The sequence below is a fragment of the Gobio gobio genome (genome assembly GCF_949357685.1).
Source record: "Gobio gobio genome assembly, chromosome: 10".
In the NCBI taxonomy this organism is placed as follows: Eukaryota; Metazoa; Chordata; class Actinopteri; order Cypriniformes; family Gobionidae; genus Gobio; species Gobio gobio.
Window position 1 is genome coordinate 23,580,891 of NC_137116.1, and position 25,969 is coordinate 23,606,859.

The window sequence follows — 25,969 nt, forward strand, 5'->3', positions numbered from 1 at the left end:
GAAGCATGGCACCTTTTTTTGCTTTCTTGTCTATCTTTTTTATACATAGGAAGCTGAACTTGCTTTCTTATTGTTCACATGTTGGTCTGCCAGATATTCTTGCCGATCGCTGGTTTAATGGCTTTTCATGTTAAAGAACAGGTCGTTTTTGCTTTGGTTGCCAGATCCCCTCTTCGGCAGTAGAGATGCCAGGCTCTGCTGACATGTCCGGGCTGAACGTGCAGTTTGGTGCACTGGATTTTGGATCTGAATCCACTGTGGAAAATGTGAACCAATCAGAAAGTAGCTGTCAGGAACCTCTGGCCGCTCCTCAAACCCAGTGCAGCCTGTACTCCAAGCCCACCACCATCAGGTCTGTCTGACCACCTTTGACACTTCCATTTTAGCATGTTTACAAGATCTTAAAAGGATATTTCATCCAAAAATAAAAACTGTCATTCCCTTACCCTTATATTGTTCCAGGCTGCATCTACACTAATGTTTTCAAATGCTTGCATCACGGTAATGTGCATGTTTGTAATGTAAGGCGCTTTGATGTTTTTTCCATCAGGCATTTACTCTCCACCTCTTTGAAATGTTTAGGGAATTTTTTTTTTTTTTTTGAGTGCCCCTATTATGCTTTTTTAAAGTCTCCTAGTTTTGTTTTGGAGGTCTCCAACAACAGGTTTACATGCATCAAAGGTCAAAACACTTCCATTTTCTCATAATATACATTGCACATCACCACATTTTTCGATGATACTCAAACGACTAGTTGAATGAGTCCGTCTGTCTAAATCAGTCTCCCTGAGATTTGAGAAGCAGTCGTCAGTAAAAATTACATTTGAGGGCAGGTCAAGCGGTTCGCGGCGGACAACATAGGCAGGTGTTATGCAAATGTCTTTTCTAGTGATGTAGAACCATCACGCAGTGGGATTTGAAACACAAAAGAGTTGTATAGGTGGTTCAGAGTTGATTCTTTCTTTTGGGAGACTAACTTTTTTTATTTATTGTGCACTTTCGACTTTACAACTTTGCAGACAGTTAACATTCACAAGCAGGTATATTACTGCATGAAATGTAATATTTGAAAAACCATAATAGGGCACTATAAGGTGGCAAGACTATAAAGTTGCAAAGGCGAGTGAAAGTGTAGACTAGGAATCATACCAAAACAACATGCTTTGGGCTTAATTGGTCACATGACTAAACTGCATCGTTTTAAAAAGCCTCACTAAGTTTGACTCAAAAATGGCGTCTCAGTGTGAACGGTTGGCCAAAACGTACAGAAAAAGATTCCAAATGTATCTGGGTTGGTGTAGCTGTAGCTCCAAACACGCAAGACTCTACCTTCGAAACAAATGAAGAAATTTTAGTGAAACCTCGTCAAGCAAGTATGGTGATCAATTTGAGAAGCTTGTATGTGCATCGATCAGTGTTATGTAAATAACAGGTATTCAGGACACTCCGATTAAATGACTCCATTCAGATGGATTACTGTCTTTTTAGGGCTGTCAAAATGGCTGAAAAGCTAAATTCGAAATTCTTAAATATTATCAATTTGAATTATATTAGAATTCTAAAGGCAATACTTAATTTTAGAGCGGAACAGCACTGTATTGTCTCCCTATGCCCACAAGAGGGCGCAAGCGTGCGCAACAAGCAAATTCAAACCAAATTGAGCATCGCATCTTTTATTGAAATGAAATGACATTCACTTTTTACAGTGCATTATATTTCATTTAATAACAATTGTTTGAAAAGTTAATTTCATTAATGAGCATGTAAGGAAAATTAGGTAGCAAAAGTGCATAAAACCGCAAGTGCATCAGTAACCTGAGAAAACGCGCTTCAACAGGCAACGTAACGTGAACACAAAATAGCAAACCGACATTCAGAAACAATTCATTTCCACTCAATAAACATCTACATTATTGTTCTTCAAAAACACCAAACGGACAACTTGACCTGCAGCGAGTGCTGAGCGTTTTTTGGGGAGGTATGATCAAGTATGCATTTGCCAGCTGCGCAATATGTGGATGCATAATGTTATACCGCATGATTTTGCCACCAAATGAGAGGATTTTCGTCAGCAGGAAGCGTATCTTCTCTTTAATTTATATCCATCTCATGCTCCAAAGCCCTGATTACTTTATTCTGCACTGCTCTGTGTCTGACTGTATACGCTATATGTCGCCTATTTTCTCTCTGACTCCCGAGTCCTCACTGTTTTTTCCGCCTTTTTTAAATGAACAAAACAGCCACACACCGCTGTACTGGAGAAACAAACCGCGTCAGTTCCGTCATCGTCATGTCTCGCGCGCCTCTACCAAAAATTCGAATGCACTGTTTTTGCATTCGAATGGGCTTTTTTTTTTTTTTTTGTAAATTCTACGAATATTCGAAATTCGAATTTTTATTTGACAGCCCTAGTGTCTTTTTGAATCTTGAAAGTTCTTCCAGTGGAGTGACATCTCTCAGATTTCATGAAAAATATCTTTGTCGTTTTTTTTAAAGATAAACAAGTCATAGTTTTGGAATGACATGTGGGTGAGTAAATGACAGTTTTTCCATTTTTGGGTGAACTAGATTTTATATGCAAGTGATTCTACCACATTTCGTAAGTGATTCTACCACATTTAGCAAATGTACATTAAAATCCAGAACATTCCATTATCAAGTGACTTTAATGCAATTCTAATCAAGTCATCCTTTTTCTTTTTCCTTTTAGCGAGTCTCTAGGTGGCTTGCCTCCAGCAGTAATGGAGCCCAGTTACCCATCTGCCTCTCTGGGTTTACAGAGCACTACTGCTGCTTCTGTTTTGGCTCCCTCCTCCGCCAACAGAGTGGAGTCATCCGCCACCACCCCTCTCAGTGTATGACCAAAACTCTTTTCATCTTTTCACATTTAAGGTGCGGTCACATTTACTGGTCCTCTGAGAGGTTTCATGGGCATTTCAATTGGAATCTGCACGTTTGAGAGTTTTGCGTGAGGACTAAGTTCCCCATGCAGATGTCACTCATGTTCAACTTGGTTATACTACTTCATTGCTTTGACCAACTTCTGTTGACCCAACTTGTGATTTCTGTGTGAGGGAACAATGGAAATTTTACTGTGACCGCACTTTTAATTAGATTGCTTGTAACTGTTCAGATGACTGAACTATCCAGAGCTGTACTGATTTTATTCAACTACCTGGATGTATCAAGAAATGTTTGGTTTTCCAGGCCAGGAAAATCAATTATTTGATTTGTGATCAAAGATTCATTAGTAAATCGCTGTGTATTTTAATGAATTTTTAAAGTCCTTAACTAGTCATCAAAAATATTGTTTCATTGGTCAAACCAATTGTGTTTTTATGCAGAATGGAATTAAAGTTTAGAAAGTTGCATTTTTACAAATTAAATGAACCAAATTATGGTATCAAACAAATTCACCAAAACAAAGAAAAATCTACTAAATGCACCTAAAGAAATATTCCACCCAACAATTACAATTACAAACCTATAGGACTTTTTCTTTGGTGGAAGGTAAAACACATTTAGAGGTGTTTTTTTTTTTCTTCTTCATACAATAGAAGTCAATAGGATCCCATGTTGTTTGGTCAACATTTATCAAAATATCTTTCATGTTCTGACGAAGGAAGTCATACAGGTTTGTAACAACATTAGGCTGAGTAAATGACCCTTAATTTTTGGGTGTACTGTCCCCTTTAATGCTTTTCGTCACACCATTTATATTATTTTATTTGTAATTTATTAATGGTAATTCCTTTGGTTTTTTTCACTTGTATGACGGTATAAAGATAGCTGAATCTGTTTTATCGGTTTCTCCACAGAATGGATTCAGTGAAATGAGGACGTCTAGCGCACAAGAAGGTAATTGTATTTTAGAAGGCTTTCCATTTTTACCTGTACTTTATTTGCTAAGTGAATTTGTAGCATAGGCCACAGTTTATATTTTTGTCCTGATATATCTGCAGCTGTCCCGTCCAGCACCCCTCAGCCCATATCCACAGCCCTGCCCACTGAAAACGGCCTGTCATCTTCATCGCTCTCATCTTCCTGCTCAACAGCACCGCCTGCCCTCAGCACAGCTCTTTCATCACTTAGCAGGTACTACCACTCCATTAGAATGTCTGTAGTATTAAATATTCATGAGAGGAAATCAGTCTCCTTATGGTATCGTGGTTACTTGTTCTCTTAGTCACGTGAGCAGCATTAACTCTCCCGGATCTTCTGCACCCACCAGCTCTTCTCTAAGCGTAAGTGTCTTTTGAGGCTCCTCCTATTTCCACTTTTTTTTTCCTTTTCAGTGTTCTCACTTTATTTCCCTCTTTACCTGAGCTTCTTTCCCTCATTTGTCCTGATTTCAGCAAAGAGCTTATATTCGAGGGGCTTTATATTATGGGTGTGTGGATGCTGTGCCTGGATCAATGTTGAATTAATTTAATTAATGTTTCCTTCAGACCCAGATGGGCGCTGACGTGAACGTGAGCCTGTCCACGTACTCTGGCTCTGTGTCCAGCTCGGCGGTCAACTCAAATGGCCTGAGTACAGGAACCCAGAACCATATCGCTAACGGCCCATCCGCTCCCTCTGCTGTTCGTTCTGCTCCGCTGCAGACCACCATCACACCCTCCAACACCTCTGGTCAGTTACACAAAAACATTCAGTGTTGCAGCAGAGGTGGCACTATTTTTATGATTGATTGCTGTTGACCAACTCCTTTTTTTAATTATTTTAAATAAATGAATTAAACTAAATAGTCTCAGCATTTCACAGTCTGTAAATAGTGTGTGATTGGTATAATATTAAAATTGCATGTTTTAACTGAAAATCCTGTTTCTATGTTTTGTTTTTTTTCTTTTCTCTTCTCTTTTTTTCAATATCTTCAGGTAAGGCGCCTCCTAACCTGGCTCAAGGAGTACCGCCACTGCTGGCCAGTCAGTATATCATGGGTCCTGGTGGCCTGCTTCCTGCTTACCCGGTTAGTGTAGTCTCATGCTTATGGAGGAAGCATATAATTTAATATAATATAATATAATATAATAATATAATAGGGCTACCTTCGACTGAAGATTTTTCTAGTCAACTAGTAGTCGTTCATTTAAGCTATTAGTCGACTAATAACACGTTTATATTAAAGGGATCTCCTGGTGTTAAGACTTGTATTTTGTTGCATTCTATGTCGATGACGTAGAATGGTTGCACTCGGCAATTAACTGGCGCTACCCGTAGCTATTTTTTACCACAATACAACTCGAAAAATGTTTCAGAGTTAAACAAAACAAATGAATTGCTTTGTAATTGTATTTAAAACACACTCAATCCGAAATTGCCCCATATACCCTCAAATAGGCCTCTATTTGAAGGGACAGCCATTTGTAGTGGTATCCGAAACCATAGTGGACATTGAGTGCACTCATTCAATCCCACATTGCACCGCAATAGCGAGTGTACAGCCGATGTACACACAGCGGCTGTCCGACCTCACGCACTCGTTTTCATTCACTCCTTCAAGTGAACTGTATTAGTGAACTAAAGTAGGGAATGAGGGTTTAGGGGGCGATTTCGGATGAGAGTGCTGGCCTGCCGAATCGGAACCAGGTGACAAATTGGGCAAGTCAAACCTCATGTATAACATTACAGCGGATTGTGCGCGTGCGCCCATCTGTTGGTGCAATAACAAAGCAATTAATTAGTTTTGTTTAACTCTGAAACATTTTTCGAGTTGTGTTGTGGTAAAAATAGCTGGGTAGCGCCAGTTGATTGCTGAGTGCAACCATTCTACGTAATCGACATAGAACGCAAACAAAATGGCGCTGCCCATGGTCCAAATATATAATGGATTTTTTAAATAACATAGATCTTTCATGGGTTTTCTACTACATATTTCAGTAAGAGACATCATTTATGTTTATATTAAGCCATACAAGTCTTAACACCAGGGGATCCCTTTAATAAGCCATAAATCATAAAAATGAGTCTTTAATTGCCTTATATATAATAGCCTGATCAGCGCTTAAATGCACTCATAAAGCTCACCACAGCGCACCGGCAAACGTAATGATTATGAATGTGGTGTGAAAAAAACGCAAGGAGACAGTTTAAACATTCTATGTTTTTGGCTTCAGAGATGCTGACTCATCTCGCAGTAGTGGATGCACCTATATGCACGTTTCAGGATTACAAAATCTGAGAATATTTGTTTTTAGCATGTGGAGAGGCAAACCAGTTCTCAGAAGGCTCGTCAGTCGAACCAACTCCGAACAGCCCTAATATATACTTTAATTATTTTTCTCTTTGTTGATGTGTTCGTATTCTTGCCTGCATCACATTGATATTGATCTGTGTCTGATCTTTCTGTACTTTATCTCTAAAGCCAATCTATGGATATGAAGATCTACAGATGATGCAGTCCCGCCTACCCATGGTAACAATTTCATAGTCAACTGTTTGTCACAACACTTAAAGGGATAGTACACCCAAAAATTTTAATTCTGTCATGAATTACTCACCCTCAAGTCGTTCCAAACCTGTAAGACCTTCGTTGACTTCGGAACACAAATTAAGATATTTTTGATGAATTCCAAGAGCTCTCATGCCCCTCCATAGACAGCAATTTAATTAACATTTTCAAGGTCCAGAAAGGTAGTAAAAACATTGCTAAAATCGTCCATGTGACTGGTTCAACCTTAATTATATGAAGCGACGAGAATACTGTTTGTGCGCAAATGATGTGGTTCACGTGGGCACCATGTGTGCGTGTGGTGACGCAGGAGATGCACTGTATTTACAACGTAAACTGTGTAGGAGACTGACACAGGCCAGAACTAAATCGTTATTTTTGTTTTTGTGCACTAAGTATTCTCGTCGCTTTTGAACCACTGGAGTCAGATTGACTATTTTATTGATGTCTTTACTAGATCTGGACCTTGGAAGTGTTAAATTGTCTATGGAGGGGCCTGAGAGCTCTAGGATATCATCAAAAATATCTTAATTTGTGTTCCAAAGATGTATGAAGGTCTTACGAGTTTGGAATGACATGAGGGTGAGTAATGACAGAATTTTCATTTTTTTGTTTTTTTAAAGGGTGCTAACCCTTTAACTCTTGTCAATGCTCTATTTTTGGGCAAACTTAATAGACAAAATGACCTACTTAGTAGGGCTGCACTATTTGGGGAATATTTTTTAATGCTCCAGGTTTGCTGTGCTTGTTTGTTGAGCTGCACAATTTGGCCAACAATACTTGTAATTATTTGTATTATGATTGATTATTTGTAGGGATGCACCGAATCCAGATTTTTGGGGTTCGGCCGAATACCGAATCCACTGGTTAAGATTCGGCCGAATCCGAAACCGAATACCGAATCCTACTACCATCCGCAGTCCATTATCACAGTAAACACATTAATGAAGTTAACAACGTCCACAGCAGTGTAGGGATGCCATTAACTGTTTTGGTCAAGTTTACTAAAGTAAACATTGTCGTGTATGTTCTTCTCGACGCTATTTCATGATGGTTTATAGAAAAATTACCAAGTCGTCCTCTGTCGTTTCAAAGAACAACCCAACGGAGAGCGCAGGAGGCGCGCGCTAGGGTTGTGCCGACATCAAGATGGAGCGCCACCATCGTGATGCCACGCCCCCGTTGCGAGTCTGTTGTGTGCGACACACACTAATCCTCTTCTATAGTATTAGTTAAACTAAAAACTTAGCAGGGATTGCTCTGTAAATTAAATTGAGAATGTAACTAATGCATATATGCTATTTTAAATACTGTAGTCTATGCCAGATATAGCCTACATTTTGAAATCATTTGAGGCTGAAACATCCATATGCGTGTTTATTTTAGCACTTCCGTCAGTGAAACAACACACTACAGCCTATAAAACAAAAACGATTTTCAGTAAATAATGGTAACCTCAAGAATATATGAAAATTAAATATTAGTTAGAAAAATATTTGATTCATACTATTTCCCCGCAAAGATGCGTCATATAGGACTACCACTCTGCGCTTTGAGAGGAATGGGACACTGAATAGATACCTTCTTGAATATCTTCGTCTTCATGTGTTCTACTGATGTTGCAAAGCAACACTTGTTGTAAAAGGTCTGAAGAGTGGATTTTATTTTCCACAGGGTCAAGACATTTAGGCAATGTTTTATTATTCACTGCCAGAGAAAACGAAACTAAAATCACCAGCGTGTGTGAAATGCGCTATTCAAATAAACCAAACTTGACGCGCCTTACCAAGTTTAATAACAAGAACAAACTGTGTTAAATAAAATTAAAAGTAAAAAGGTATTCGTCTTACAGTGTTTTTTATAATTTCCCACAGTAAAGGATGTGAATAGTTATAATAGACTTAATTATAAGCAAACGAAAGGAAGAAACGTTTATAATCCCCTGCGAACATGGGTGCGACGTGAGTGAAGATTTGGGAAAAGAAACGAGATGTCCATGTCCATTGGGATAAAATGGACTAGGCCTATTGTTCAAATTCACGGAAAATCGAGTGACCAGATCCAGATCACAAAGCAGAATGAAAAAGAGCTATCTGACCATTATTTCCTTTCTAGGCTAAACAAAGCTTTGTGCTTCACTCCTGTGGTAATATTCACGTGAAACAGCATTCACATACAAAACGCTGGGTTAGTAAAATAACGGAGTTATTTTTTTAAAAAGTAGAAAATAGTATTTATGTAAAGAGATATATTAAAATAAAAAGAGCTCAACTCTTAAGTGGAAGGAACCTATTTTTCCCCCTCACGTGCAACCTAGCGGATGAATCATTATTTGGGTTAGTAAAAATAACGAAATGATGGTTTTAAGAGAATAGTATATGTAAAGATATATAGTATATTATCTACCTATTTACCTAATTCTGGTTCTTCAAAGCTTACGGATTCAGTGTATTTTCGTTTTGTCATCTTAATTTGGTAATTATTTCAGTGAAAAATATTTAGTGTAGCCTATATATTTTATTAATTTTATTTATATTATATCTGATCTATAGGCTGTTTGCAAGGTAAAATAAAATACATTTTGGCTGCTGTCTGTAGATTCCTTCATGCACAACTCGTATTCTCTCGGATGTTTCATATGTAAATGTTATAACAGCGGCTGTTGTTAAGGGTCCTTGTCATCACGAGACAAATCGGCATTGCAAATTGAACGCATAGCTCAACTTGAATCGCCTTCTTTTGACTTAAAGTATACTGCCACGTTTTCTGTTCATGAGTTCCATTTTCACTTTCAACAGCGGCGTCATTACGTTCGACCAGCGGGGCGCGCATAGTGCAAGCCTAGTGTTCGGGTTCGGTGGAAAAAAATTCTGAGGTTCGGCAGAAACCGGACCCAGTCAAAAAGCCCAATATTCGGCCGAACCCGAACTCTGGATTCGGTGCATCCCTAATTATTTGTAGTAGCTGTAGTATTACTAAATACCCAGTTTAGGCTTATAATGTGTGGGCATCAGGGAGCCACTATATGCAGGGTACGGAAATCGCTTTTAAATGCACGCTTGCTTCAACTTTTGCTTTTGAATGTGGTTACACGTACTCTGTACTGGGAGAGGCAGAACTGACCCCACATTTTACAAGATAAGATATTTGTCAATGACACTCCGGCTCAGTTTATAATTGTATCCATTGTCCAACTGATCTAAACATTTATTATTTCTATAAAAAAGCAAAAGGCCAAGTAATGTAATCATTTAACGCCAACTACTGCAGCAAGCCTACCTATGACCCTATTAAGTAATATGATAAAATGACTAAATGGTGGCATTTCTTATTTTATGTGAATGATCTGTCCTTTTAAGATTTATTACTCAATGATGAATTACATTTGTTCAGTCACTCTTCTCGATGCAGGATTATTATGGCATGACTTTCCCTGGTACAGCACTAGCTGGCAGAGATGGAGGATTAGCAAGCAATCCCTACTCGGGTAAGCAGCCGTTGTTATTGTTTTACTCTAGTACAGATAGGACTACGAGTTGTTGCATTCCAATACTTGCTCAGTCTAAAAGACTTTTCGGTCCTATCTTTCTCATACAGGTGAACCTACCAAATTTGGCCGCAGCGACTCAAACTCCCCAGCCCCTCCCACCAGTCTCTCATCTGTGCCACCCTCACAGTCTCAACAGAGTGCTGTTCCCCCTCAAAATCAAGGACCGCAGAACCCAGGTCAAGCCCAGCAAGGTCAGACCCAGGCTTTCCTCAACCCCCCTCTGCCTCCAGGTTACGGCTACACCAGCCTGCCCTACTACCCAGGGATGCCGGGAGTGCCCAGTGCCTTCCAGTACGGCCCCACTGTCTTCATGCCCCCATCATCCACAAAGCAACACAATATGGGCCCTTCCAGCCAGTACCAGCACCAGGCTGGATACAGCCAGCACACATATGGCCCAGGTAAATGGTACAGGCTACTTAATTGTCATTTAACCCTGCAAAGCATGGCACATGAAATCTGAAATGAAAGTATATTGAACCTCATGACAAAATGTTAAAAATCTTAAAGTTAGCATGTGACATTTGTTGAGTGTCATATTTGATACATCGGGCTTTTATGAAAAAGTAGGGCTGTCACGATTCTTACATTTTTAAAAATCCTCGATTGCAATTAAGGGTTGGGTATCGTTTGGGTTTTTTGCGATACCCGGTGCCAAACTGATACCTTTTAAACGTTACCTGTGCCTGAACTGATACTTAATTTTTTTTTAAAAACAACAACGGTGGATGACATTGAAGTTTGAATTGTTTTAATTCTTTAAATGGCACAATTTATTAAAAGTTAAAAGAATACTAGAATATATAAATAAATACAAAAAACAACAAATATACTTAACAAATTCACAATAAAAACTAAGCCACATAACCCATCTACAATAGGCCTAATTCAACACTAAATAACAGTTACAGTACTAATAACAGCAAAGTAGTCTGTATTCTTGGCATGCTACAAACCAGCTTCAAGTTTCAGCAATTTTGCAGAAATATGACCATATTGCCTTCTCTGGCTAAATATTTTAGAACGCATCGCTTTATTTCCATGGAGACATGTCACGCTTGTCGCTTGACAAACCACAGCCACAATGACATGTATCTTTTATTTATTTTCTTTTTTATTCAGAATATTCACCAACTTGTTAACTGTCATGAACTATCTGATATTCTGATTTTCAATATATTCTGATATTATTTTCGAAATCTCTTATTTTCCCCATAGCTTTTGATGAGTTGTCCCAGGCTCATGCTGGAGGAGATTATGGGAAAGGAGGATATGGAGGAAGTTCCCAGCCCAAAGGAGTCGGCAACAGCGCAGGAAAAGGTAGATCTTGCCCTCTCAGTCACAATATATGTGCAGATATAGTTTGTTCTATGGCTGCAAATGACTGTTATTTTGATAATCGATTGTTAATTATTTATTTTAATTGGGGGAAAAAATCCCCAAATTACTATTAAAAAGTAAACCATTCATATTTTACAAAAAATATTCCACATCATGCCCAATGTTATTCTCCAAACGATGTGGTTAGACTATTCGGTTGCAAAATTTCTTTAAATATTTATGAAATTAGTCATTCCTAGTCCCTTTTAAGTGTCCCTGTGAGGGTCGGTTTGATGCTATAATGTACTTCTGTAAATATAATACAAATGACCATACTTTCATTTAATATACATGTGTATAATGCATGCCTATAAATAGTATACATTTCACTTAATCTAATTTGTCATTCAAAAACCATAAGCTGAACGATAAATGTATTTTGGGACGTTTAATATGAAGATTAACACAATTTGGCAATATGTCTTATTTAATTTAACCTGTAATCATGATAAATGACTTGACTGTCGCGTCTCGTGCAGTTTACACCTGCAAACAGCCATATACAAACATGCTTGCTTCGGATTGGAATCTCTCTAGATGGCGAAATACCCTTTTAAGTCCATTTCGCTGTGCACATATGGTCGAATGGAAACCATCCCTCAACCAAGTATGTTAGATAAGAGATGCATACAAAATGTGCAGAGTAGGGATGCGTGAGATGAACTGGAATTGGGAACCCCCGATGTAGGTTGTGCAGTTAAATGCACATTAAATGCTGTGTAGTTAAACTTCTCTACTTACTAGTCTGGCTTTACAGCCTTATTGTGTTTATATCGCTCTTTTGCCAACAGAACCAGAATGATGCTAGCTTCTGGGTTTGCTTTAAAAAATCATCAATTATTTCTTACATATATTATAATTTCTTTCTCATATTCCAAACCTTTTCTTTGCACCAGGCCTGTCTGGATCTGCAAGTTCAGAGCTCACTGGAACAGTGTACAGCAAGACTCAGGTGAGGTTCACATTTCTGCTTGGAAAAACAACTGAAGATACCATATAAAAAAAATTAAAAAAGTGTTTGCGTTGATATACTTGTTAGTCAAGGGTTCTTGCACCAAAACAGTCATAATTTCGTTTTTAATGAGCATTTTCCACTCTCTGTGTCTCTTCATATCCACCTTATTTATCAACTTGGGAATAAGCCATTTCCTGTGATTTTATATAAGACTTCTAATTCATTAGCTGCTAACAGTGCAGTAAATGCTAAAGCTAGTGCTACAAAAAAGCGTGTGTATTAAAATGAATTAAAGTATAACAAATAATAGTTTGCAACACTAAACAGTGTAATGGGCTTTTTTGTACTACTAAAACAACTTGAAGCTGCTCACACCGGAAGGTAAAAATGGACGCACCTGCTCATGTTAAAAAAATTTTTTTCTCTTTTAGACTCGCTTGTTAATACTGTATCTTTAAGGGGTACATAACCAATCTCATGTTAATATTGAGTACCTATAGAGTAGTATTGCATCCTTCAGATCTCCGAAGAGTCTTTAGTTTTATCATATTTATAAAAGACTGATACGCTGAACCGATTCTTTCTGAAAACAGCCGAACTTGTTCATCAGAAAGAAGAATGTCATATACACATAGGATGGCTTGAGGGTGAATAAATAATGGGCTAATTTTCATTTAACTGCCTTAATTTAACACCATTTAAAAAGCACTCAACTGACTTTGGCAGCCCTCATTTTTAATGAAAAGATGATAAAATATCTTATTTTAATCATTAACTCCGTCCCTGCCATTGACACATTTCCGTCATTTAAGACTAAGTTTTTTTAAAACACATTTTTCTCAGCTTTTTGCTCAATGATGCTTTTTTTAATGAAACTTACCCACATTCAAATGTTGATAAACAAGACGGCATGAAGCTAGAATAAAATGCTTTGGTTTAAAAGCAAAGGCTCTGTTCTTTCTTTTGATATATTGCATGTTCAAATATTCATACAAAATATTCTGGATGGCTGTGAAAATGATCAAAAATGCTGGCAGTGGCTGTTTATTTATTTTTTTAAATGTTGTTGGGGAGTTAATTTGATTTAATTTAATATTTTACATGACATCATTTAACAATTTTTTTAAATTAACATTTTAAAATGATTAAGCGGAGTCCTTTCAAGGCCATTAATCCCTTTTCTCTTACCCCTCTAGGCATTTGACAAGCAGGGTTTCCCTACAGCAGCCGGCCCTGCGTTCAGCCTGCCCTCAGCTCTTGGAGGAACTGGCCCGTTGAACCCTGCAGGTGCCCCTGGATATGCCCCCGCACCCTTCCTTCATATACTGCCCCATCAGCAGCCCTCTCAGTTACTTCACCACCACATGGCTCAAGATGCACAGGTACATCACATCTAAACATTTTCTGGAGAAAAAAAAAAACGGAGTTTTTGGAGTTTTGAAAATGAAATGTTTTTAATGTTTAAGGTTATTGTATCCTCTTATGAAGAACTATGGGTTTTAACCCTGTAAAGTCTAAAGGTCTTTGGACACGAGTCTGAAATTTTCATATGGGTTTTTTTTCTCGTTTTCGTCATCCGGTGGCTCTGAGTTGTCTCAACCCCTCTCAAAATGCTTGCTACGGATGGAAACAACGCAGCAAATCGAACCTGATCAGAATTTTTTTTTAATGACAGACAATAGTATCGGAGGCAATGTGTAAATATGATTGACACAGCATGAGGTCATAGATTAAAAAAAATCTTTTAATGGCTCATATAGTAGGATATAGTGAGGAAACTATAGCTCATAGTCAGAGGAAAAAGCTCCTCAGTTATATTCAGATGCTCAAACTGAGCAAAAATATGCAATTTGGTGCAGTTGCTGATATTTATATGGCCAAAAAGATAATTCTTATAGCTTTTATAAATCAGTGAGATCTTTATACACTTATGGCAGACTACTTATATAAAATGCATATATGAGTTATCACTCTATCTCCCAATTAGGGATGGCTCGATACCACAATTTTGGCTTCGGTACGGTACCACAGTCTAATACCGAAGTACCGATATTAAATCGATACCATACAGTGTCTGAATTATGGCGCGGGTATTGCGCATAATTTTACTCACTCTCGCAAGTTTGGGGTTTTATGAAGCGGGAAATTACCGCAAATGTTTATTATTAAATTAATCAACAAAGATTAATCACATCAAATCAGGCATTTGTTAACTATTTTGTAAGAATTAATTTCAGCAATACTGCGCATCTCCCTTCTCTAGCTCTCAAAATTAGCAAATTGCTTCTGGCTTTAAAAGACATCATACCTACACTAAAGCAAGCTGCACGCTCGGATTCAACACTTTCACTGTCGTTTCGGGAGCTGACGGAAATCACTTGCCCACGTCTTTTTAAACCTTGCCAATTTGAACATGCAAGCGATTTTATAGAATTTCATAATACATTGTATGGGAGCTCTTTGAGTTTTCTTTGTGCTCATACCAACAACAAACACACAAGCCTAAAGAGCTCACGCATTCCAAATTAAGTTGTTTTTCCTTAGTCAAATACACACAAAATTATGTCAAATGTCAATCTTTAGTGAGCAGTCACATAAACACAGTTGGTTATGTCTTTCGCGAATGTAAATAGTGCAATAGTATGCGTGCAAATATTATGAAAATCTAAACATCACTGGTTGAAACGAACGCTGGAGATTTCATGATATTTAAACAATACGATCTTATGTGCGTTGACGAGTGTTAAAAGAAAAATGTCTAACTTAATTAGATCCGTTTGAATTATGCACTCACCTGTCGATCTCTTACTGTACAAGATACAAAAATACAAGACAGGAATGGCAAGTCACAGATGCTTGGCAAGGTTTGATGGTTCTTTAGCAGTTTTATAAGCGAAGTAATTCAAAATTTTGACGTCTAATCCTCTCTTTATTAATTAATTTTGGGTGTGTTGAGTGAGAATCAACTGCTGTATTAATTTTGTTCCTCTATGGCGCCACATTTGCCGGTTTCGCGTCAGTTTGGGTTAGGCACTGCCATCTAGCGGTGAACTTCGGAACAGCAGCATATACAGAAATGAGCAAAATCATATCGTACCTTTTGAAATAAAATATATACCGGTATTTTCCCAGTACCGGTATACCGTGCATCCCTACTCCCAATAATATCTTAGTAACTAGGGGTAGGGGGAAAATTAAATTCTTAGATGCATCGTGATGTGGACGATTCTGAATCGATTCACAAATGTCAAAAAAATCGATTTTCTTAATGTTGATAAAGTAATGTTGACGGAACGCAAAAGGCGCAACTCTGAAGTGTGGGAAGTGCAGCGCCCGGACCATCTTTGACGTGCACATAAAAGAGACGCATGATGGCTGAGCGAGAAATCCGACCGGTGTCCTGACATTTCATCCTACCCGTCAGATTGTCCTACCAAGGCTTACTGCGCATGCCCACATCAACATTTTTTATTTTTATTTTTTATATTTACATTTTAAGGGTAGGTTTAGGGTAGGGATAGGGGTAGGTATGGATATTAATGGATATTAATAAAGCAAATCACATTAATATGATTCTGGTAGCACAATCTGATAGGTAGCATTTTACATCCATATTTAATATTTATTTATTTAAAATATTTACATAGTTTTAAGGGTAGGTTCAGGGTAGGAGTAGGTATGGATATTAATAAAGCCTCAAATCAGATGAATATGATGCTGGTAGCACAATCTGATAGGCAGCATTTTTTGCTGTCGAATCGTGCTACCTACTGTTTTAATGGGAGGTAGCAAAATCTGACAAGGTAGGACAAATCGACAGAACACCGGCACCCTCTGCATTAAAAGCTAGCATAATGAAGTTGAAGGGGAAAATTACCTGGACAAGAGCCACACGATATGCAAGTTGTGTCAAACTAAGCTAAAATATGTGATCTACGAAAACCCAACACATGGTGAAATTTTACTTTTTACAGCTTTAAATACCATATGAAAGCTGGGGCCAAGCCCTTTTCAAGAATATTTTTTTTCTTCAAGGCTTGTCTGAAACCAAAGTTATGGTTATCTAGGAATTTTGAGAAAAACAGGTTTAAATAACCGCCACCACTTTTTTCGCATAGAAATGAAAATGCACTATCCGAACTGAAATGGCTGTAATTCAAGCATGCTTTGTAATGTAGACCTAAGGTTGGTCTTGTTTTAAAGAAGACACTTGGCGGATTATTGATTATTGTTAATGTCAAATAAATTATGAAAGTAAAATAGAAAAAAAAGTTTAAGTTTATGAAAATGTAAAAATATATAGATTTTATATTTTATGTATTTTACAAAAAAAAATACTCTAAAACTACAAGACAATCAAAGCCAGAAATATGAACAAGTTGTGTTCAAAGTTTTAGTTTGATATATCAAAAAATTAGCTTTCAATAAGATTTTGTTTGGGCGCAGTACCAAACTTTTCCTCTAGATGACATCCAAGCTCCATTACTAACCATCCTCCATTTCCTTGTAGTTTGAGTGATCTGAACCATATATTTCCATAATTTTCATATATTTTATGAAGTAGACATCCTATTCAGAAGTATATAGGCAGTTTATCAGTATTTTATTTGAATTTTAAACTCTAATAAATATAAAAGAACATGTGCATGATAGCTCACTGCTGCATCACAGATGGCAAATCTATATATTTTTTTCCCTTTATATTTAAAACATTTCCAAAACTTTTTATCTCAAAAAATTGTCTGGATGTTATATTTTGAACTCTTGGCATGAAAACAAATTGGTTGTCTACAAATCTTTCTCTCGCTATTTCAAAATAAAAGTCTGAACTGAATATGAAAACTAGAATTTAGCTAGTGTAGCAATGCAGCTGATAACGTTACTCTGAAGAGAACAGCAATTTAGTAAGTAGTGAAATACGTTTTTTATTGTTTATCATGGGCTGTCTCTGAACTTGGGATCACCTGTTGTATGTTTAGATCGCACAGCTAGTGTACGTTTAGAATAACAAGCACAGCGCACCTGCAGCACAGCTAAACTAACTCCTCTTCAGTAATTTCCTCATCCGATCCTTCATCTCTGGATGTGAAATAATCCATGATATGATCATTTAGGGCACTGACATCACCAGGATTAAAGGGTTAGTTCACCCAAAAATGAAAATTGTCATTAATTACTCACCCTCATGTCGTTGGACACCCGTAAGACCTCCGTTCATATTCGGAACACAAATGAAGATATTTTAGTTGAAAGCTGATGGCTGAGAAAGGCTTCAGACAGGCCTCCATTTGCATTCAGTACATTGACACTTCCAAGATCCATAAAAGGCACTTAAAACGTCGTTACAAAGTCCATCTCACCACAGTGGCTCTACAATAATTTTACGATGCGACGACAATAGTTTTTGTGCGGCAAAAAAAATCAAAATAACACCTTTATCCAACTTGTTCTCGACTTCCGTATATGCCTCCATGACGCATGCGCGAGAATATGACGTAGCGCCGGCGTTCGGGAATCCATGAAATACACACTTAAGCCCCATTTTGAGCACTACGCCGAGACCTAAAGCACGATCAATGTAGAATCCAACAGCTTAGACACGCGCGTCTTCCTCTGCTCGTAAACAAATCGCTTCTGGGTCATATGTCCGAACGCCGGATCTGCGTCATATTCTCGCGCATGCGTCGTGGAGGCACACACGGAAGTCGAGAACAAGTTGGATAAAGGTGTTATTTTGATTTTTTTTTTGCGCACAAACTATTGTCGTCGCATCGTAAAATTATTGTAGAGCCACTGTGGTGAGAGACTTTGTAACGACGTTTTAAGTGCCTTTCATGGATCTTGGAAGTGTCAATGTACTGAATGCCAATGGAGGCCTGTCTGAAGCCTTTCTCAGCCATCAGCTTTCAACTAAAATATCTTAATTTGTGTTTCGAATATGAACGGAGGTCTTACGGGTGTCCAACGACATGAGGGTGAGTAATTAATGACAGAATTTTCATTTTTGGGTGAACTAACCCTTTAAGCAGATTGAGGCGAGCGAGATCATAAAAGCCATCAGTTAACGTTACTTCAGACTCCGTTGTTCTCTTGTGCTCTGCCATCTCACGATACGATAGCGTTGTATATTATATTAAATAGGGGTTCTCCGATTGATCGGCAACTGATCTCTATCGGCAGATAATCGCTTTGGGATGATTGATCGGCAGTCTCTAAAAAGGCAGATCTCATGAACCGATTGCATGCTGACGACACATAAAAACCCGTGCCTGCCGTGAGAGCTAGGGCATGACATGCAGCGACACAGTCTCATTCTCTTTCCGGCGCGGGTAAAATAATTATAATGCTGAAGGTGAGGTACAATTCATATTTCTGTTAAATAGCTTACGCAGTCATTTGAAAACTTTCTGTGAGACGTAAGTTCACAAACAGCGCGAGTGAATCACAGCGTGCGTGCGCTCTCTCGTTCCCTCTCAAAATGCTCAAATGGCTTCACATCAGCGCATCGCATCTGCACTAAAATCGAGCTGCACAGTTGACACAGGATTTGCCACTTGCACAATCGAGGCAGTGTCGCATCGTCACTAAAGTTTATAATTTGCATTTATGTTTAAGTCTTGCCAGTGTTCAAACCGCTCAGCACTCGCACGCTCTCCAGACCGTGAGCGCGCGCGCGCGCACACACAGGCCATCTCACAAAAAGCTTGCGAGTACAAATTGCGCTGAAATGGTCAGATACACACAAATGTATGTACTAAATTACTGTCTTGACGAGTATGCACGTAAACCCCATCGTGACTCGCGAGTGAACGTTTGTGCAGCTGCATGTAACCGTATCCGTGTTCGCTCTTAGAGACAGCAGCAGTTTATTCGACAGCTGTCACCTTTTGAGTTTCTCTTTGTCTTGTGTTTGATGAACCTTTATGACACTCACTGCTCTTGAATGACTAACTTTTGCAACCTTAAGTGTAAGGATTAATCTAATTTAATTTATTCAGGGAAGACCAATATTAATTTACATTTGATTTCTTATTAAATGTCTTTAGTATTTCTTACCTCAATACTAATGTTAGACCTACCTGAAAATTCCTCCATTGTCAGAAATAAAATTCAGGCCCTGAATGAATGTCTGTAAAATTCCCTATAAATAATTCTACATGATAAAAAGAAGGCTTCAAATAGATCGGTATTGGTGATTGTATCTGCAGATACTGCTTCCTGTGATCGGTGATCGGCTCCAAAAATCTTGATCGGAGCACCCTTAATAACAGAAAAAAAACCTTGGCATAGTTTTGTCCTTTGTGGCAGTAGCCAGTTTTGGTGTAACAAGTTTTACATATAGCTGCCAATTATTAAATGTAATCAGTGTTTTAAGAGGCTACATCCCGTTAAGCTGATCGGATGTGTGTTTGTCTGCCTAACCCCTCTTTGTTTGGAATAATTTTTATGTTACTCTGCCTTATTTGGGAAAGATGGCCTAAGGTAGCCTTAAGTTATCTCATTTTCTAAAATAAACACTAGGTGGTTCTTCAAGATCTTGACTCTAGCCTATTTCTACAGTTTTTTTTTCTCAATACAGTTAATTTAGAGTTCGTTTCATTTCTACAAATGGTGCAAACTCTGCAAGATTATAGATAAAAGATTCCCATTCCCCTGCCATTCTGTGATCGGCAATCGGTAGATCATGATCTTGGTAATCGGTAATCGGCCCCAAAAATGCTGATCGGAGCATCTCTAATATTAAATAAAAACTTTGCAATGTAGTTTACATAGGACTGGAGGGAAATATTCTTTGATACACCTTTATTCTACATGTAATGGGTTTATTTTGATGGGTGAACTGTCTTTTTTTGCACCTCCGCCGGGCATGATCTAAATAAACATAGAGAAAGACGCAGTCTTTTCAGCTTGCCGCTATAAATTGCTATTTTTCTGCACTAAACAAGTTAATTTTGCCAAGATATTTTTAGAAATGATAGACAAGATATTATAGAATAATAATTTAATGAAAACCCAATATTGACGAAAAATGGACATTCAACCTATTCTTCGACTTTGCTGAAAACGTTCCAGCGCAACATCCGACGGGTTTTCCCAGATCGCATCACATATTTTCCAAACATTAGAAACCATATTACACGTTTCCAACGCTCTGTTGTACCGGTAACGTTGCTGCCAACCAGATGACCACAAACTCTACCGCAGATTCTCTGCAGATGTTAATTTAGTGTTCAGATGTTCATTTCATAAAAGCTGTTTTCAATTGTGGTATACAGCAAAACTGTCTGTGCTCGTGATAAGTCTTAGACTATATTATTTATTTGTGTATAAGAGCAGCTGTATGTTACTAATTATTCAGAAAGTCTCTATAAATTTATTACAAGTATGCTTGCTACAGACACTTTTCCTGTTGGTTCTTTGCAATGTCGGGACATATTCTGGCAAATGTAACCTTCCTGTTGACTTGTAAAATCACTTCCATTTGTTTTATTAATAAAATATATCGGAAGTAAATTCATTATGGGTCATTGCATATACTTTGCTTTAAAAGTACCAAGGGAGAAAAAAGAAAATCTGTATAGAAAAAAGGATGCATCGATAATCGTTTTATAATCGCATCGCAGCCCTCTGAATCGTAATCGAATTGTGAGGTGCCTAGAGATTCCCACCCTATTAGTAACATATAAAAAAAAAAAAAAAAAACTATGATCAAAGCTCTGTTGTGTTAATTGTGGGGGCAATTGTTGAGACCTGTTCAAATAAACATTCTTCAAAAGCTTGATGCATTTTTTTTTTTTAATGTATGGATAATCATGTTGCTTCAGTCTAGTAAATGTTTATCTTGACATATTACTACCAGTATAAGAGTTTGCGTTTACTACTGCAAAAAACACTTCCTGAAGGGGGCCGTTTTTACTATTATACTGGCTAAAAAGTATAACTGTCAATCAGATGACGGAAAGCATGTTAGAAGATTGTGTACTGATTTTGATCATTTAGAGACCGTAGAATTGTGCATATCAAATATTCTTTAAAGTGTTAATGTTGATTTCTTTTTCCTTTTCCCCCCGCTTTCTGCAGGGACAACGCAGTCAGTCCAACAGCATGCAGAAGAATCAGGGCAAGTCCAACTACAGCAGCTCTCCTTACTGGGCCAACTGAGTGCTCAGCTTATACTGTTACTGATCTAAATGCCCAAATCTGTGTGTCCGCACTGTCCTGCCTCTAACACGAAATGCATACTCGCACAAAACACACACACGCACACCGTATCAGTTCTCCCCCGTCCCCCTCCTCCAAAGTTCTCCTCTGCTTTTTTTTTCATTTTTGTTTTTTCCTTCTCTGAATTAGGTTTTTCCATTGTAAGATATTTATGTAAGTATTTATATATACTGTAAATGTTAAGAAGCCGAACATGAGATGTGGTCGCTCCATTTTATTTTTTGAAGGACTTTTGTTTTGTTTACTTTTTAAAAACTGCAGAGATGTAGCAAAAAATTAAAAGGAAAAGCAGTGAGGGAAAACTTCAGAGAGACATTGCGATGAGAACTAGAGCACTCATGGCGGAGGAGGGTGAATGTGGGGGTTTCATCCATTCAGACATCTTGAGGGGCTTCGCACACATCAAGAGCGCACCACTCGAGTCCTTTCCTCTAGGGATTGTTCTCCCGTACAATGGTTCTGAAATTAATTTCTGTCACCCGACAGGAAGGAAAAACAGCCCATAAATTTTATATTTTACTCTTGTTGCCCTCTGAATAAAGGTTCTGAACTATTCACCTGTGTTGATCTTTTTTTATGCCTCTGGGATGCATCTCTAACTTACATTTCTTATGTTTTTTTTTGTTTTGTTTTTACTAAAAGATTACAATTGGTTCATTTTAACAATTAAACGGTTGAGGATTGCTTACATTAGAAAACATAAAATATGCTGCTTGATTTCAATTTTGATCTTTCAATCTGATGTTCTCGGTATCTGCTTAATGATATTTTAATAAATGTAATTACAAAATTATTAGCCAATTCTGTAACCAGCGTTTTTAGTGTTCTAGTGAAATGGCAGTTAAATCTGTTGTCATTGGACACTGAAAATTTGTTGTGTTTTGAATGTAATTTTGAATCATATATTGCAGTCCGATATATGACTAGTTTTAAAAAGGTATGTTAGTCTATTTCTGATTTTTCTGATTCTACATAATCTAGTCTTCTCTGAGGCTAAAAGATTGCTTCTAAAGTGGTCACATTTATTTATATAGCGCTTTATACAATTTTTTTTTCTCAAAGCAGCTTTACAGTGATAAACAGGAACATTATGCAAACTGAGTTCAAATCTTCTGTAAAGCAGCTCTAAAGTGACAATAGTAAACCGTGATTATTCAGCTGAAATCAGTTCTGTGTTAATTCAGTTTGGTTCAATAACTGAATGATTAATGTCCATCAATTATGGAATGAGTTCAATTCAGCTATAAAGCAGCTCTGGAGAAAACTGATAAGATGTTCAGTTCTTATCCAATAGTGTCAGTGCAGTCAAATCAATAATGCAAAATATTAAGTGTCCCCAACTAAGCAAGCCAAAGCCAGTTCTCTTCTGACTAGACGAACGAACACGGTGGTTTAATTCCAGGCTGCATCACGAGTCAGATTGTGAATTGATTTAATTCAGAATAATACAGAAACATGAAAAAAAAAGAATTCGCTGGTTTTCTATTAGTGTATTTAGACAAGAGTCTAATGTAGAACAATTCATTGTAATTTTACACATATGCATGGTACCTGATTTGTGAAACCATAAAATACCTATCAAGGTTAAAGTGAATTAGTAGGCCTTACCAACATCTCCTTAATAGACTTTATCTTAGCTTAGGTGCTTTATCTCGTCTAAGCTGGTTCTGTTCAATGAGTTTGGCATGTTCTCAAGCGCTCGCTCGTATGACAAACAACACAATGATGCTGCATTGCATCTTCCCTGGAGACCATTTGCAATGACTTGAAGACCAAAATCATTTACCTCCGGTTTTACAGAAAAGGCTTAAACTATTCCCAGACTAAAATTAATGTTTGTGCTTTTTTAACTAAAAAGCAACTTGCACTGATATCTTAAAATATGTCAGTGCCATTGTTTTGTCTCAAGATGCACTCCAGTTATGTTTTTAAGGCATTTAAGTTTATAAAAGCTACTTAAATGTCTTAATCAAACTAAAGCCTAATTCTGGCTTAATCCAAGCCCTGTCTGTGATACCAGGCCATTGTGTACAGCAGTGTTTTTCAACCTTTGTGACTGGAAATATATATGTTATAGAAACTGGGAAAGGCTTCCTGCCCTGTGACCCTATAAGGTCGTATAAGGATCAATGAATGATAAATATACATTATAAATATATAATACACCGATCAGGCATACCATTATGACCACCTTCCTGATATTGTGTTGGTCCCCCTTTTGCTGCCAAAAAAGCCCTGACCCATTGAGGCATGGACTCCACTAGACCCCTGAAGGTGTGCTGTGGTATCTGGCACCAATATGTTAGCAGCAGATCCTTTAAGTCCTCTAAGGTGCGAGGTGGGGCCTCCATGTTTTGACTTGTATCTTCAGCACATCCCACAGATCGTGATTGGATTGAGATCCGGGGGAATTTGGAGGCCAAGTCAACACCTCAAACTCGTTGTGGTCCTCAAACCATTCCTGAACCATTTTTGCTTTGTGGCAGGGCGCATCATTCTGCTGATAGAGTCCACATCCACTAGGCAATACCATTTCCATGAAAGGGTGTACAATCTGTACATGGTCCGCAACAATGCTTAGGTAGGTGGTACGTGTCAAAGTAACATCCACATGGATGGCAGGACCCAAGGTTTCCCAGCAGAACATTGCCCAAAGCATCACACTGCCTTCCATAGTGCATCCTGGTGCCATGTGTTCCCCAGGTAAGCGACACACACGCACCCGGCCATCCACGTGATGTAAAAGAAAACATGATCATCACACCAGTTCACCTTCTTCTTCCATGGCTCAGTGGTCAAGTTCTGATGCTCATGTGCCCACTGTTGGCGCTTTTGGCGGTGGACAAGGGTCAGCATGGGCACCATGACTGGTCTGCGGCTATGCAGCCCCATACGCAACAATCTGCGAGGCACTGTGTATTCTGACACCTTTCTATCAGAACCAGCTTTAACTTCTTAACCAGCATTAGCTACAGTAGCTCATCTGTTTGATCGGACCACATGGGCCAGCCTTCGCTCCCCACATGCATCAATGAGCCTTAGCCACCCATGACCCTGTTGCCGGTTCACCACTGTTCCTTCCTTGGACCACTCCTGATAGATACTGACCACTGCAGATCGTGAACACCCCACAAGAGCTGCAGTTTTGGAGATGCTCTGACCCAGTCATCTAGCCATCACAATTTGGCCCTTGTCAAACTTGCTCAAATCCTTGCGCTTTTTTTCCTGCTTCTAACACATCAACTTTGAGGACAAAATGTTCACTTGCTGCCTAATATATCCCACCCACACTAACATGTGCCGTTGATGGAGAATAATCAGTGTTATTTACTTCAGGTCACAATGTTATGCCTGATCAGGGTATATTTATTCATTTGTTTTTGTTTTATTTCATTTGTTAGCGTGAGGTTATGAACACATGAGGGCGCCAGCATCAGTGTTAGTGTTATGATGGTGTGCTGTAAACTAACCTAGTTTTAAACGTGATTAAATGTTACTGTTAGAGTGGGGAGAAGTAACAGTATTGTTCACTTGTATCATTAGTGCACTATGATGTAATTTAACTAACATAAGTAAACAATGCAAACAATATATTTTTTTAAACTCCTGTAAGGATAGGCCTATAATTGAGAGTATAGTAGCTAATGGCTAAAAGCTGTTGGGCACAATGACTACATTCACAATTAAGTCTCAAATGCCTTGTTGCTTTTAAAAACGTTTACTGCATAATAAAAATAGTAGCCTAAGGACACAACAGTTCTTCTAACCCCAATTGATGGATCGTGTAGCTTTTCATTTCTTAAACAACCACGTATGTTCCCTCCCAAACATTCTTTCACAGTTTGAGCCTGATGAATCTTGACATTGTCATCCTGGAATATGGCCATGATTGCGTCTCTGACTACATGGTTGTTTAAGAAATGAAAAGCTACACACTTTCAGAAGAACTCCTGCCAAACATATAACATGCTAGAAACATAATAATCACTACAACAATGAACCAATCATAGACTCTTAAGAATTTGCCTATTTAAATAAAAAAAATAAAAAAATTTAGCATTAACTGAGCTTCTTCCTTATGGCTTTTATCTTAAACAAGAATGAGGCTTTTAATAAGAGAATGTCATTATTAGAATAAAGGAGAAATAAGGAATAAATAAACAAATATTGTTTTCTGCTTATTATACTGCTGTCAAACGATTAATTGCATACCAAACTAAAAGTTTGTGTTTACATAATATGTGTGTGTACTGTGTACAATTATTATGTATATATATATATATAAATACACACACATGCATGTTTTTATATTAATATAAAAATAGTGTGTGTGTGTGTGTGTGTGTATATATATATATATATATATATATACATATATATATACATATATATATATATATATATATATATA

General features: G+C 37.9%; 1 protein-coding gene across 8 annotated transcripts in view; it reads left to right on the forward strand.

The window, feature by feature from the left end:
* The window catches only part of ubap2b (ubiquitin associated protein 2b), a 52,670-nt gene extending 30,557 nt beyond the window's left edge, over positions 1-22,113 (forward strand). For 4 of the 8 annotated variants that reach the window (XM_079827923.1, XM_079827925.1, XM_079827929.1 and 1 more), the window contains exons 14-27: positions 165-352; positions 2,711-2,855; positions 3,819-3,858; positions 3,963-4,095; positions 4,187-4,244; positions 4,449-4,632; positions 4,878-4,969; positions 6,365-6,415; positions 9,845-9,938; positions 10,049-10,402; positions 11,220-11,321; positions 12,278-12,333; positions 13,533-13,718; positions 21,418-22,113. In XM_079827923.1, coding sequence (XP_079684049.1) covers positions 165-352; positions 2,711-2,855; positions 3,819-3,858; positions 3,963-4,095; positions 4,187-4,244; positions 4,449-4,632; positions 4,878-4,969; positions 6,365-6,415; positions 9,845-9,938; positions 10,049-10,402; positions 11,220-11,321; positions 12,278-12,333; positions 13,533-13,718; positions 21,418-21,498 — 1,764 coding nt within the window. In that variant the 3' untranslated portion in view covers positions 21,499-22,113. The remainder of the gene's footprint in view (positions 1-164; positions 353-2,710; positions 2,856-3,818; positions 3,859-3,962; positions 4,096-4,186; positions 4,245-4,448; positions 4,633-4,877; positions 4,970-6,364; positions 6,416-9,844; positions 9,939-10,048; positions 10,403-11,219; positions 11,322-12,277; positions 12,334-13,532; positions 13,719-21,417) is intronic. The other 4 variants (XM_079827926.1, XM_079827928.1, XM_079827930.1 and 1 more) reach the window with 1 other exon arrangement.
* Positions 22,114-25,969: the final 3,856 nt, after the last annotated feature.